We start from the raw sequence: 15,258 nt of genomic DNA on the forward strand, positions 1-15,258 counted from the left end.
GGGAGCACGCTTCATTTGTAGGAGGCCCCAGGTTCAATGGCCATCTGTCTTGGATGCTTTAGTTGAGATTCCTGCATTGCCATGGGTTGGGGGGCCCTTCCAGCTCTTTGATTCAATCCCTGGCACCTGCAGGTAGGGCTGGGAATACCCCCTGCCTGCCTTAAATCCTTGAGGTTGTGTTGACAGTAACAGAGCTTGATGGACCAGTGGTGTGACTCAGTATCAGACATCTCATTTGGGTTCCATTTAAGTGCATTTCTTTTTCTTTTTCCATTTATCGTTGTTGTTGTTGTTGTTGTTGTTGTTGTTGTTGTTGTTGTTGTTGTTATAATAGTTATATAACAAATCACAAATAATGGCCATGGCCAAAGATGAGGAAGGGTGGGTTGGTTCTCCCTTTAGGGCTCTCTCGGAAAGCGCCGGTCCTCACTTTTGCGATCCTCACTTCTTTGCTTGCCTTCCTCTCCAGCCGTCCGGAACGACAGGAACAAGAAGAAGAAAGACGCCCCCAAGCAGGAATGTTCGGAGAGCTACATCATCACGCCTGAGGTGGAGGACCTCATAGAGAAAGTGCGCAAAGCCCACCAGGAGACCTTCCCTGCCCTCTGCCAGCTGGGCAAGTACACCACGGTGAGTGGCAACCCAAGAGAGGCAGTGGGAGGGAAGTGGGAGCTGGAAGTGTTGATTGGTGCAGTTGGCGGGAAGGTGGGAACCATAGGCAGTCAGCTGGGGTGGGGTGGGGAACCCCAGCTGGGGCTATGATACCGCCCAGTGTGGCGCTTGAACCCATGATCCTGAGATTAAGTGTCTTGTGCTCTACTTGTGCTGGACAACTCCCTGAAATTCCTCTACAAAAACAAAACAAGCCATAACTCTGCAACCTTGATCAGTTTTGCTAGTTGAGCACCTTGGTCCTTGCTGGTTTGCTTTTCCAACTCCACCTGGTACGCAGGCTGAGACCCTACCTGCCCGTGGACTGTCTCGCCAGAGTGGTGCATGCTCTAATTATCTCCCGCTTGGATTACTGCAATGCGCTGTATGTGGGGCTACCTTTGAAGGTGACCCGGAAACTACAACTAATCCAGAATGCGGCAGCTAGACTGGTGACTGGGGGCAGCCGCCAAGACCACATAACACCGGTCTTGAAAGACTTACATTGGCTCCCAGTACGTTTCTGAGCACAATTCAAAGTGCTGGTGTTGACCTTTAAAGCCCTAAACGGCCTCGGCCCAGTATACCTGAAGGAGCGTCTCCACCCCCATCGTTCTGCCTCATTGCGAGAAGCAAAGCTACAGGGAACCAGGCAGAGGGCCTTCTCGGTAGTGGCGCCCTCCCTGTGGAACGCCCTCCCATCAAATGTCAAAGCGATAAACAACTACCTGACATTCAGAAGACATCTTAAGGCAGCCCTGTTCAGGGAAGTTTTTAATGTGTGATATTTTAGTGTATTTTTGGTTCCTGTGGAAGCCGCCCAGAGTGGCTGGGGAAACCCAGCCAGATGGGCGGGGTACAAATAATAAATTATTATTATTATTATTATTATTATTATTATTATTATTATTATTATTATTCCATTGCTTTCCCTCTGAAACTGCCTTTAGCAGAGTCCAGACTAATTGTCCATTCATTCCACATGGAGCAGCTCTTCAGAATCTGAGGCAGAGAAAAGGTCTTTCCATATCACTTCCTTTGTGGTCCTTTTAACCAGGGATGGAATCTGAGATATTTGCAATGGCCCTTCTGCTAGCTGGACTATGCAGCCCCATTCTCCATGCTCCTGAGCTTCCCCTGGGCCCTTGCCACATTACTTAGGCTCCTCTATCCAGCCACAAGGGCAAGGAACCTGCTTGTGTTGTTTTATAAATACATCCCGTCTTTTAGTTACAGTGCCTACGCAAGGCAGCTTCCAGGACTGCTCAGGTGAAAGCTGAGTCTCTCAAGAGGAGCTGCTTAGTTAGGCCAGCAGTTCAGAAAGATGGCGAGACACAAGTCCCAGCCCGATATGTGCAGATGTGGCACTCATGAAATGTTCGTTCGCATTTTTAACAGCTGTCCGTAGTTGGAAGATGTTACTTTTAAAGATAGTCCCCAAAATGACAGAGAAACACAAAAATATAATAAATTCTTCTCCTCACCTGTGCCTGGATTTTATGTTTTCATGCATTGTTGTCACTGTTTAGAGGTGTTTATTCTGTATATGTTACATTGGAATACTACTTGTTTCTTAAAATAAAAAGGTTTTTAAAGGGAAAAAAATGTAAAACATGATCAAGTCATGTACTTCACGGGAAGGCAAGGTGGCCAGACAGTGTAGCCAGAGAATCTATTTCTTCTTAATCTTCCAATTCAATTGGGGTGGGGGTGGGCTGGAATCCACCCCCCCCTTTTTGTCCCCATCTCAAATGCATTCAGCTCTCCCTCTTTTCCTCTCCGTCTTTTCATGCTGACTTTCTGGTCTCTTCTCCTCCCTGCTCCACAGAACAACAGTTCAGATCAGCGGGTCTCTCTCGACATCGACCTGTGGGACAAGTTCAGTGAGTTGTCCACAAAGTGTATCATCAAGACAGTCGAATTCGCCAAGCAGTTGCCAGGCTTCACCACACTCACCATCGCTGACCAGATCACGCTCCTGAAAGCCGCCTGTCTAGACATCCTGGTGAGTCCCACCCCTCCTTCCAACAGGGGCTAGTCATTGGAATCCTTGAACCTATAGGGCAGACATCTTCAGCCTCCGCAGAACCAAAGACCATGCACTGGGGAACCCTTTTCTTTTTATCATTATGTTGGCCGTGCTGCCATTGCTATCCACCCTAGATCATTCCATGGTCCAGTAGTGAATCCCCAACGCATTAGTGCAATGTCTCCCAAAGTTGGGTCTTCAACTGTTGCTGGACTACAACTCCCATCACCCCTAGCTTAGCAGGACCAGTGGTCAGGGATGATGGGAATTGTAGTCCAAAAACAGCTAGAGACCCAAGTTAGGGAAACCCTGGACTAGTCGAAGCATCTATGCTATAGGGGGTAGAGGAGCCTGAGTACATGAGAATTGTGGAGTTGGAAGGACTCTCAAGGGTCATTTAGTTCAACTGCTGCAATGTAGGAATCACAGCTGAAGAATCCTTGGCAGGCAAGCTATCCAGCCACTGTTTTAAAACCCCTCTGTAAGGAGAGTCCACAATCCATTCCACTCTTGGAACAGCTCTCACCAGCAAAAAGGTTTTTCCTAAAGTATAGCCAGAACCTCCTTTCTTGTACAGTCGTACATTGGATCCTGAACAACTTGGTACTCAGATGTTTTGGCTCCCAAACACCACAAACCCGGAAGTGAGTGTTCCGGTTTGCGAACATTCTTTGGAACCTGAACGTTTGATGGGGCTTCCGTGGCTTCTGATTGGCTGCAGGAGTTTCCTGCAGCCAATCGGAAGCCACACTTTGGTTTCTGAACATTCTGAAAGTCAAACGAACTTCTGGAACAGATTCCATTTGACTTCTGAGATATGATTGTACAGTGGTACCTTGGGTTAAGAACTTAATTTGTTCTGGAGGTCCAATCTTAACCTGAAACTGTTCTTAACTTGAGGTACCACTTTAGCTAATGGGGCCTTCCACTGCTGCCGCCACGCAATTTCTGTTCTCATCCTGAAGCAAAGTTCTTAACCCAAGGTACTACGGGTTAGCGGAGTCTGTAACCTGAAGCGTCTGTAACCCAAGGTACCACTGTAGTTTAAATTGATTGGTTTGGTTCCTCCTACCCTCTGAAGCAGCAGAAAACAAGCTTGCTCCATACTCTGCTTCTCAACTCTTAAAAAAAGCACACAAATGAACCCGTATCCACCACCTCATAGTAACCAATTACAGTGGTACCTCGGGTTACATACGCTTCAGGTTACATACGCTTCAGGTTACAGACTTCACTAACCCAGAAATAGTGCTTCAGGTTAAGAACTTTGCTTCAGGATGAGAACAGAAATCATGCTCCGGCGGCGCGGCAGCAGCAGGAGGCCCCATTAACTAAAGTGGTGCTTCAGGATAAGAACGGACCTCCGGAACGAATTAAGTACGTAACCAGAGGTACCACTGTAATAGCATTGCGGAATGTGGAAGGCATTGGGAGCCTTTGTGTGATGTATGCCTCTCTCCCACATGCTCCTTCCTAGATCCTACGGATATGCACGCGCTACACCCCAGAGCAGGACACCATGACGTTCTCGGACGGCCTGACGCTCAACCGCACTCAGATGCACAACGCAGGGTTTGGGCCCCTCACAGACCTGGTCTTCGCCTTCGCCAACCAGCTGCTGCCACTCGAGATGGATGACGCCGAAACAGGGCTCCTCAGCGCTATCTGCCTCATATGCGGGGGTAAGCACCATTACTGGGACTGAGAGCAGGACTGATGTCCTCCATTCTCAGGGTTTGGTCAGTGGATGCATATAGTCATAATCATAGCTCTTGCACTGTGTATGTACAAGAAGAATAATAATATGGATTTGATATCCCGCTTTATCACTCCCCTTCAGGAGTCTCAAAGCGGCTAACATTCTCCTTTCCCTTCCTCCCCCACAACAAACACTCTGTGAGGTGAGTGGGGCTGAGAGACTTCAGAGAAGTGTGACTGGCCCAAGGTCACCCAGCAGCTGCATGTGGAGGAACGGGGAAGCGAACCCGGTTCACCAGATTACGAGTCCACCGCTCTTAACCACTACACCACACTGGCTCTCTCTGTATGTGTGTGTATTGTCCCTCAAGCCCTGATAATCAGACAAAACTAAAGTTTTGCAAAACCACAGCTTCTTCACCTGGGCCCCTCCAGAGTTCCCTCAGAAGACACATGGATTGTTAAACCACTCATGAGATTTGTAGCTTTACGGAGGAAATAATGGTCTCAGCAGCCTTAACAAACTACATTTCCTTAAAGTGGCATGATGTTGCTTTAAACATTGAGTGCCGATGGGGCCTTGGGGAGGGAACAGGCCAGATTCTCCTAGAATTCAGATTTTAGGATTCTCCTTGCACTCAGAAGTGTTAAGTCCAGTTCCCCAGTGTTGGTTTCTTAAGTTGGTTTTTGTTGTTTCCCTTGGGCGAGTGTTCCCAGAAGTGAATATTTGTAGTGATGGAAGCAGTCCAAAACTGTTTGCTTGAAATGAGAATCGCTTAAGGAAGACCTAATAAAAAAGCCAGTTTATAACGGCCATTGGAATCCTGTAGCAAACATTTCCCTGAACCATTCCATCTAAATTTCTGTGACTTTATCTCCCATCTTCCTTTAAAGCAAAACAAAGTAACTCCTTGGTACATAGACCAAACGTGTCAAGAGTTTGGTCTCGTTTTCTCCCTGATAAGCTATTTATTCATGTGCAGGGATTTTTGTTGAATTTTATTTTGACAAGAGAGCACTCAAGTATGTAACTCCCTCATCATATTGCAGTCTGAAGTAGGGTTAAAAGACCAGGAAATCATTTGCCATTTGCAGCTCCTGAATGTTAAAACTCTTAAACTTGAGACGCAGCCACGGGGCTTTGAGTCTCCCAAGGCAAAATTATATTCACATGAACAAGGATGGTTGTAAGCCTGCCCTCCTCCACAGGGGGTCTATGAGTGATGTTATATTTATTTTAGAGCAAAGTATTTGGGTGCAACACCCCCCCCCAAAAAAGAATTCTAGAAACCCAGTCGGTCCGAACCATTGTTACTTTCTGAAGATGCTGAGAATTGAGACCCCCTGTGCCTTTGCACCAAAATACTGTTTCCAAGGTTCCTCTGAAGCAAGAGGAGGGGAAAGGGCCATAACAGGATCACTTGTTGCAGTGAGATGGTTCTTGAGCCTTTCTGCACCCGATATTGTTCCTTTAGAAACATTTTTGTTGACTACAATCTGTGAATTATCGCAAACCCTTGCACGTCTTATATTTTGCCAGGGCTTTTTCAATAGGGGACATCCCTGTCCAACAGCACCATCTGGTGGCAGGCATGAAACTTTTTACTTACTTTTTTGAAAGCTTTTGATGAAGGAGAGAAGTTTTTTGCAAGGTTCAGCAGTGGGGAGGAGAGATGGTGTTGCCTTCATGCGCTATGAGGTTCAGAATATTTTCAAACACCAATGCTAATGACTGAAAGGTTAGAGGAAGCTTGTTCCCCACATTGGTGACAATGTTGTCGTGGAACCCACATGCACTGACTTTTACTGTGTAGGGAAGAGTGCGAAAACCACATGCGCAGTTGCGATCTGTAGCTTTTAAGCATGGCAATCTTGCTGTGTGCAGGCACTGGAAAGTCACAACTTTCGCTGGCAGATGCGCCTTTTGCAAAACAGACCTATGGTGCGATCATCACATGCAGCAAGCAACATGTGTGGTGGTTTTTTTGTGGGTGGTTGTGGGGTTTTTTTAGAAGTGTAGGAAACCCCATTGTGGCCCTCAAGTGTGAGATGTAACCCATACCCTAAGGCAAATTCATTTGTGGAGCCTGGGGCTTAGAACAAGAGAAGGACATTGAAAACAAAGGAAAATCGTGGTCTCAAAACGCAGCAGCAGCATGTGTGAATTCTGTATTTGCATGATTCCATCCGCTAGAAATTTTCTAGGCTTGTCTGGAACGCAGTGGTTCCCACCTGCTCACACATGGTCTCGTGATCATGGGGTGTGTGCTTCTTTTCCACAGGTGTGAAAGAAGAAACTGCAGCTGTGTAACTTCTGCCTGTTGTGCATCTTTTAAAAATGCAAAGCAATTGGGAGGGGGAGGGAATAATACCTCTCATAGTCTCAGAAGTGATTTTGGCCATGGGTGTGGGTGTGTATCCATGTATTGTGGTGCATGCATCAATAAATACAACACAAATTCCCCGTTAGATTCATAGACGATGGCTCTTACTAGGCACATTTTTCTCTTATTTTTTGTATTCTGAGTGTTGGCCAGATGTATTTTTTGCCTGTTGTTTTTCTAAATGCCTGCCCTCCCCTCCCTCTGCCCAGATCGGCAAGACCTGGAGCAGCCGGACCGTGTGGACAAGTTGCAGGAGCCACTGCTGGAAGCCCTGAAAATCTACGTGAGGAAGAGGAGGCCTAGCAAGCCCCACATGTTCCCCAAGATGCTGATGAAGATCACGGACCTGAGAAGCATCAGCGCAAAGGGTGAGGGCGGGGCTCCGGGTTCTGCACAGGGAGTCTCTCTCTTCATTTTCAGACTTGAAACGTGCCTAAAATGCCTAAAAACTCCCAAGCGTGAATGCAGCAGACAGGTATTCAAAAGCATCTGCTTGAGATTGCTTGCAGCTCCCTGACAAGAGTGTGTGACCCGGGGGCAAAGCTTGGATTTGTTGCCAAGGATCATCCCATTATTGAGCTGCCCAGTGCAGGGCGAGGAGGGGAGGCTCAGCAAAGAGGTGGTGTGAGTTATGTTCTCCCACCCACCCAGACATGGACTGGCTGGATGCAGAGGAGTGGGGGGGAGGCACCATCTGTGGGGAACCCCTAAGGTGAATCTCCAGAGGAAGGAGGCTCAGAACCAGGGGATTGGTGGTGGGGTGACTATGAGTAGCCAGAGGGAGAAGAGGGGTCAGACTGGGAGGAGGAGATGTTGGAAGCAGAAGAGGCAACAGGGTTTAGTGAGCAGGAAGAGGCTGTGGCAGAGAGCAGGCTGGAGGCAGGCTGCTGAAGAAGCCAGGGCGTCTTCCCCTCCTGCAAGTACCCACCTCCCCTCCTCCCGAACCAGAAAAGGTATGAAGAGAGCAGAGAGCAAAGACAGGCAAGGCGTCAGAATCTCAGATTGCTTGGGAAGGGCCTGGGGGAGGGACGAGTCTTAGAGAGCTGTGGGAAGACGGGGACCTTCAGTCCTCACAACTGCCTCCTTTGGGCAAGACCTACAGAGAAGAGTTTCTGTGCTCACTGGGCCTAGTCTGCTAAGCTGCCCTTTGAATAAAGAGTTAACTTCGCTGGCGCCTTGTGAGTTATTACTGACGTGGCACCTACCTCTGGCATTGTCGCCTGTCTGCCTTGCTCCCCCCCCCCCGCAGGTGCCGAAAGAGTGATCACGCTGAAGATGGAGATCCCTGGATCGATGCCGCCGCTGATCCAGGAGATGCTGGAGAACTCGGAAGGCATGGACACTTTGGGGGCCTCGGCAGGAGCCCCGTCGCGCATAGGAAGCCTCGCCCCCCCTCCGGGAAGCTGCAGCCCCAGCCTCTCCCCCAGTTCCAACAGAAGCAGTCCTGCCACGCATTCACCGTGACCGCAGCGACCACCGGGACAAGCTGCTTGACGCCCACCCTCCCGGCTGCCTGCTGCACACTTTGGTCTTTTTGCTCCCTGGGGCCTGCCTGGACAAAACGTCTGAGGAGCAGGGTTGGGGCAAGGTGGGGGGAGCCATGGGACAGCAGGCCGCTGCAAGTGGCCTCTCCTCCCTCCCCCTCCACAGCACTGCGTGGGCTGCAGTTGGGCCCGAGGGGGGTGGGCTTACACGTACTGTTCCATGCCAGCACGCTACTCTTCGTTCAACGGTTCCAGCAAAACAGGGTTCCACTTTTGCAATGAAGACCCCCCCCCCTTTGCGGGACATCCCCCCCCCCCCTTGGAGAGGCACAGATCATCTGATCCAGGAAGATCTGGACTCTGCGGATAAAGATCAACGAGCCAATCTGAAGGACAGAAGCTCAAAATCTAGGAGCGAGACTTTACATACATATATATATCTATATATATATATATTAAAAGAAAACCCAACTGATTACAGAAAAATTCACCTCCTATGTGGCACGCATCCCCTCCCCCCTCGACACACACACTCTCACCCTTGTCGTGCACACATTATACACCTTCACTAAGGAGTTGCCTGCTTCTTGTTGCAGTGAAAATGAAGTGGTGTTTTTTCTTTTCTTCCCGGTTGAGTTTGCATTTCAGATGTTTCAGGGGAAAGGGTGTAATGTTTTCTTGTTTTCTGTTTTTTTATTTTATTGCTCCGTTTCCATCCTCGACTTGACCACCCAAAGTTAACCTTTCTCTCTTTACCCTGCCTTTCCCCACTCCTTGTCCACCCCCACCCCCCACATGCCTAAAAAAAAAACCGACACCAGCAAATAATTAAAAAAGAAAGAGAGAGAGAAGTAAAATTAGTTCTTCAGGGTTTTTCTTCTACACATAGAAAGGAGGAGGGAGAGAAGGATTGGAAGAAATATTATATATATAAATATATATAAAATATATATAAATACATTTTAAAAGAAGACTTTGTAAAAGTTTGGAATTTGGAGGATTTCTAGGAGGAGGGTGTGGCAAGGAGAAGATCAGGGTGGTGGGACACAGATTCTTCTACCGGATGGGTCACAATTTTCTTTTAAAATGCTAACCCGTATTCTCTAGCCACAGTTGAGCACTTTTAAAATCAGTGTGAGATAAAAGGTACTTAACTTTGGCTGGGTTTGTGTTGTTTGGCTATGGGCTTCTTTCGATGGACAGAACGTGTCTTCAAGAAGGCACTGAAAAGATTTGTGGAGGGAGAACAAGACTGGGTTATGAATGCTGTGATAGAAGTTCTTTTGAGCAAAAGCCCTCCAGCTTTCTGATGTAGGGGTGTCAAAAAAACCCAAACCCAGCATTGTGCACTGTTTCACGTTTTCACTAACCAAAAAGAACCACCCCAACAACAACCCCCCCTTAAATCTTAAGACTCCCTTTTATAAGAATTGTCACAAAGCGTTTTGTGAGGGGAAATATCTCTCAGTTCCTTGGGCTCCTTTCACTTTGTTCTTTTCCGGGAAGACTAGTTTTTGCCTGCCCCCCTTTTTTTAAGGGCAGGAGGGATAAAAGCCAGTCAGGACTTTTAAAGAGCCAATTCTAGAGCCTTACACAATCCCAGTGAAAAGTGCGGGTCCTTTTCCCTCTTCTTTACCCTTGTGCCATATCACAAACCACTTGCCATCACACCTGGGTAAAGGCAGGGTGGATGTTGGGCCGCTTTTCAAGAAGAGCAGTGCTAATTCTGCCTTGCTATGCCCAGGGTTAGCTCCCATTGGACTCAGTGGGATTTACCTTTGAGTAGACACAGCATTGTACTGTAAGGCTGTTGCTCTATGTACCTGGAATCGAGCCCCATTGGGCTCAGTCACACTTATTTCTGAGTAGATGTGTATAGGACAGCTATCTAAAAGAACAGATGACCTGCTGCTCAGAATTAAGTCCTACTGGGTTGAGCTGGACTTGAACCCAGGTCACTGGGTACAGAATGGCAGCCCTCAGACCTTTGGGGTTTGTAGAACCAGTTACAAGCTGCTTTGGATCCTGGCCAAGAAGTTTAAGACAAATGGCAAGGAAAACTCCCAATTTATCCATAGATTCAAAACACAAATCGCCACCACACTTAAGAGGAAAGAAAAATGTGAGTGGCTCCATGTACTGGGGTAAGGATGAGGGATTTGGGTGGGGGAACGGAGAAGGGCCCACACACAAAATTATTATTGATTTTTGTGTCTTTTGAATCTAGAAACATAAACAAAATTGGGGTGAAGGTTGAAGCAAGAACACACCCACCCCAGTGCTCTTTCCTCAGTTCAAAGGACATGTGCTGCACACCTCTCAGATATGTATATAAAGCTGTTATTTCATATAAAAAAAAGATACCTGTGAGCTTAAATCCTCCCACAACTGCTGCATTTGGTTGGGGGGGAGCAGTGGTAAGTGTATGAGAAAGAAACCGAATTATTTTGTTTATTTATTTATTTAAACAGATAGCTGTTTTCTGAAAGTGAATTAAGTAATGCTCAGCCAATGCTTAAATGGCCTTTTTTATAATAAAAAGTGGGGGGTTAGCCAAGGCCATCAAATTAATTATGGTTGTTCAGTAGAACCTCCATGATAGCTGCCAGGGACAATTGACTGTGTGTGTGTGTGTGGAAAGCTTCAGGCCTTGCTTACGAACTTTCAGAAGAATCTGTAAAAACAGAACACTGGACTAAATGCATCTTGATGTGAGCCCACAACACAATTTTTGCATCCACCAAAAGTCTTGTTCCAGCCCTGGTACGGCCACATCTGGAATGCTGTGTGCGGTTCAGCTCAATTCAAGAAAGCTGTTGGCAAGACGGGAAAGGACAAAAGAGACAGAGAGGACAACAACAACAACAACAACTAAAGTATGCTAGGGAAGCTGGACCTCTCCAGGTTGTTGTTAGACACCAGGTAGACAACTGCTCCCATCTAACAAATGCTGAGGGCGCACGAGAACCGCCCTCCCCCCCCCAGAAAGAAAACTTGTATGTTACCTGACAAACAGAAGTTACTATTATGTAGACTTTGCAGTCTCAAGATAACAGGCCTCTAGTCCTTCCATCTGTGTCTACGGAGGGAAAGGTGCTGATGGAAAAAACACCCTGACATCCCCCCCCCCATGTGCAACACTGCATGCAGCAGGAGATAGTAAGCAGAAGATTGCAGGATCTAACTCGGGAGTAAGTCCCATTGGGCTCCATGAGATTTGACTTCTGAGTAAGCACATCCTCAGATTACACTGTGATGCACAAACACCCCAATGACTTGTCGGCTTCTAATGTATTGGAAGTTGATTACAAATCATTGCAATGTGATGAGTGTTGGGGCAAAGAGTATATTAATTTCAACCTCACGTGTGCATCAAAAAGGTCTAAATTGAGTGCAATAGCTACTTTGATCACAGGGAGAGAGAAAAACCCACTCATGGACAATAATCTGCCCAATTTTATGCTTTTCATAATGAAGAATGCCAGCTCAACGTTGGGAACTCTTAGGGAAAGGGCGGAAAATAGCTAGTTTTAATTTGGAAGGCTGCGAAATTATAAATAGTCTGGAGTAAGTTAGCCAATAACGCCATGCGGTGAAATTGAATGGCAAGGCAAAAATATAGGTATTCCGCGTACCATGCAACAACTGATTGACAGTATGTATTCATCACCAGTAGCTTAGCTGGCTTTTTCAGAGGATTATTGTTTATTGATAGCTGGTTACAATAGTTAAGAATGGAGCCTCCACATCTAGCGATAGTATACCTCTGAAATTGCCAGGAGCAAATGGGACCCAAATCTCCCTTATGTCATTCTTGCAAACTTCCCAGAGCCACAAAGGCAGAACAGTGGAGTAAAATGACACTGTCCTCTTCTGAGCAAGGCAGTTCTTGTGTTCCAAAGAGATTCTGCCTGATGATGAAGTGTTCTGTGATACCCCAAAGCTTACACAGCCATTTCAGCCAGCCTAGATTGGTCTTTAAAAAAGAGAACTCCGGGATGATGGCTTTGGGACTAGTGTCACATGACTATCCAAGGAAGCTGGAATTCAGATGCTAGGAGCCAAGTATTTGAAAAGCAACTCTTTTAAAAAATAGAAACTAAGCATGTTTGCCCTAGAGCAAATGATGCTCAAGGGCATTCCCACTCCTCTCAGATATTTTAAAAAGCAATGGCTTGGGCAGAGCTTCCAGGTGAGAGGGCAGGCTAGATCTTGCACATCTTTGAAAATGGTTTAAAAAACCAGGTTTCAGCAGAGGCTAAAGAGCAGGACCAGTACCGTATTGGTTTGAATTTAAGTCTCAATCCCCCCCCCAAATTCTGACCGTAAAAGTTAAAGTGTGGCTTAAATTCGCCACCTTTCAAAAATTGGATTTTACGATATCGCTTCTGAAACAGACAGACAGGTGTGAGTGCCTGTGGAATTTTAAGGGAGTGGCTTATATTCGGGTATTGTCTTTTTTCCCTCTCCCCCTGCCCTTGAATTTTAAAAGTTGTAGCTTATATTCGGGCCAATACGGTATCAATATTTTTGCTCCAGTACAACCTGAGTTCTGTGTCCCAGCCCCCTGGGAATTGCATTAGGTCCACCTGAGAATGCTGATGTCCCACTCTGCTTTACACACATCCAGCCCCAAATACTAGACACTGGGTCACTTCACTGCCAGCCGAGTTTTTAATTAAGCATTCATCCCAAATTGTTTGCACAAAGCTTGCAAGGAGGTTAGCCAGCTAGTTAACCAGCATGCAGATCACTTTGCGGGGAGGTTAGCCAATGCATCAAGGAATTGCTGCTTTCCAGTGCATCTCGTTAAGGGAAGAAGCAGATTTCGCTGCAGGAGAGCACCAGATCATGTGTAAGTAAGTGCACAACACAACCTGAATCTGCCAGTATGTGATTGAATCCCATCCCAAAATAGATAACAGCCCGAAAGCATCCTGACTAGTGTTCCTTGACACAACTCCTCACTGTTGCATTACAAACTGACTGACTGCTGCCCTGTGATCCTATGGAAGCTTTCCTCTGCAGTGGCACCTATTTGCCTAAAGCGAATTCTGCCCCCAAGTGGAGCATTGAGCAAAGAAGGAAGAGCAGAGCAGTGATGGCTCAAGGCGAAGTGGACCTTTAAGAGCAACAGGTGGCTTGACAGGTGAGGAAGAGGGAGGCCGATCGAGACAGAGGAGCCTAAGCAAAAGGGCTGGATGGGACGAATCCAGTTAGAATGAGGCAAAAAGGAAAAGTGGGATGAGTAAGGGTGGAGCGTAGCTGATTATGCATTGCCAAGAAAGGAGGACACAAATTTGCATTAAAGGATCTGTGAGTATTGTTATGTACAGATGTAATTTTTTGTAATAATTACTGTAAATAAGTCAGGGGTGGTAGAGCTGTGGCACTAGATCAGGCATGTCCAAAGTCTGTTTCGGGGGCCTAATCCGGCCTGCCCGTTGATTTAATCCGGCCCCTGTGGCAGTATATGTCCTGGGGTAAAATCCTAAAAGAATTAGGGATTAAATCCTAAAAAAAAGCTAAACAACTTTGAGGTAAACATCAATTCTAAGAAAGCTCAACAACTTTGGGGTAAAATTGTAAAAAAAGCTAAACAAATAAAGCTCAACAACTTTGGTCGGCCCTCACACATGTTCACTTCATCAAACCTGGCCCTCTCTGAAAAAAGTTTGGGCACCCCGCTAGGTGCTGCTGGTCTCCAGCTTCCATCAGCCTTGGCCAGCACAGACCACAATCGAGGATGAGGGTGGTTATCGTGCGGCAACGGTATACAGAAGGCTACAGCTTCCTCACCCTTGGAAAGGCAGTCCGATACAACTCTTGCCATCACCGGGAAGACTGCAACCAGGTGGCCTGTTCGCCAGCTCAGTCTGCTGCCCAGGTACAAGTTGGTACAGCGCCTGCTCTCCCTTCTTAAGAGTTCTTTGCCCTTTGAAATAGAGGACTTCTTCAAACAGATTTGCAAAGTAGGATACTCTGCCACTTCAGAGGTCTTCACCACTGGAGAGGAATGAAAAGCCTGTGGGGTGGAGGTTGTCTAGAAAGAGGGGACAGGATGAGGATTGTGTTCACCTTGGAAAAGGTGAGGTGGTTCATGAAGTTATAGAGGACCAGAGCTGACACTGTTCACCCTGGCTAATAGGATCTGGCTGTAAGGACGCTGAGCAGATTGATCCCATTAGTAAGGAGAAGAGATCAAGAAGCCCTTCACAGCCTCACCAGAAGGCAGCAGAAGAGCAGAAGAGCTCAGGGGCACTTTAAAGGACAAACACATTAACTTATGACCTGGATTTTCATAAACATCCTGAAAGGTGCAAAGCAATCTACAAAAGTGGTGACTGGGATGAGATTTGAATCAAGGGCTTCCTCGGGATCAGCTACACTAGCTGGGAGTTGCAGGCCACAACATCTGGAAGACTAAATGATTGTGTTATAAACTTATTTTCAGGCAGTCTGTACTGGTCTAGCAATGCACAGCAAGCTCTTAGATTGTCCACCCTGTCCACCATGACTGACAGCAGCTTTCCAATTTTTGGGAGGTGGGGGGCAGCATTCCCAGCCCTACCTAGAGATCCTGGGGATCGAACCCAGGATCTTCTGCCTGCAAAGCGGATGCTCTATCACTAAACTACAGCCCTCCCCACAGTTGAAAGTGCAGAGTCTTTTGACATTCTGCTACCACAATTCGTTTTTGGAGATGCTACTTGCGCCACTAAGCTTCCTTCTTGTTGGTCTTTCACACACTACTCGTTGGAAGTTAGTTGTGTGTTGTTGTTTTTTGAAGCAGACACGTGAAGTGCATTTAAGATACACTGCCATTTGTGTGCATGCAATCACCCCTTACCAAGTAGTAGGAAAGGCTTTCTTTGAGGCAGAAACTTTCAGTTCTGGCCACCAGGTGTCAGCAGAGGGCCAGCTGCAAACCATGCATTTGCAATGAGGGTAATAAAAGAGGGGTAATCACCACATTTCCTATGAGGGAAGGGGAAAGTGTCAGTTGGGGTCG

The 15,258-nt window shown here is 46.9% G+C and overlaps 1 protein-coding gene across 3 annotated transcripts in view; it reads left to right on the forward strand.

Moving 5' to 3' along the window:
- Positions 1–9,405, forward strand: part of RARA (retinoic acid receptor alpha) — a 186,876-nt gene extending 177,471 nt beyond the window's left edge. For all 3 annotated transcript variants that reach the window (XM_081838030.1, XM_081838029.1, XM_081838031.1), the window contains 5 exons: positions 470–630; positions 2,480–2,656; positions 4,158–4,362; positions 6,972–7,130; positions 8,012–9,405. In XM_081838030.1, coding sequence (XP_081694156.1) covers positions 470–630; positions 2,480–2,656; positions 4,158–4,362; positions 6,972–7,130; positions 8,012–8,226 — 917 coding nt within the window. In that variant the 3' untranslated portion in view covers positions 8,227–9,405. The remainder of the gene's footprint in view (positions 1–469; positions 631–2,479; positions 2,657–4,157; positions 4,363–6,971; positions 7,131–8,011) is intronic.
- Positions 9,406–15,258: the final 5,853 nt, after the last annotated feature.

This window comes from Podarcis erhardii (genome assembly GCF_964252035.2).
Source record: "Podarcis erhardii genome assembly, chromosome: 13".
In the NCBI taxonomy this organism is placed as follows: domain Eukaryota; kingdom Metazoa; phylum Chordata; class Lepidosauria; order Squamata; family Lacertidae; genus Podarcis; species Podarcis erhardii.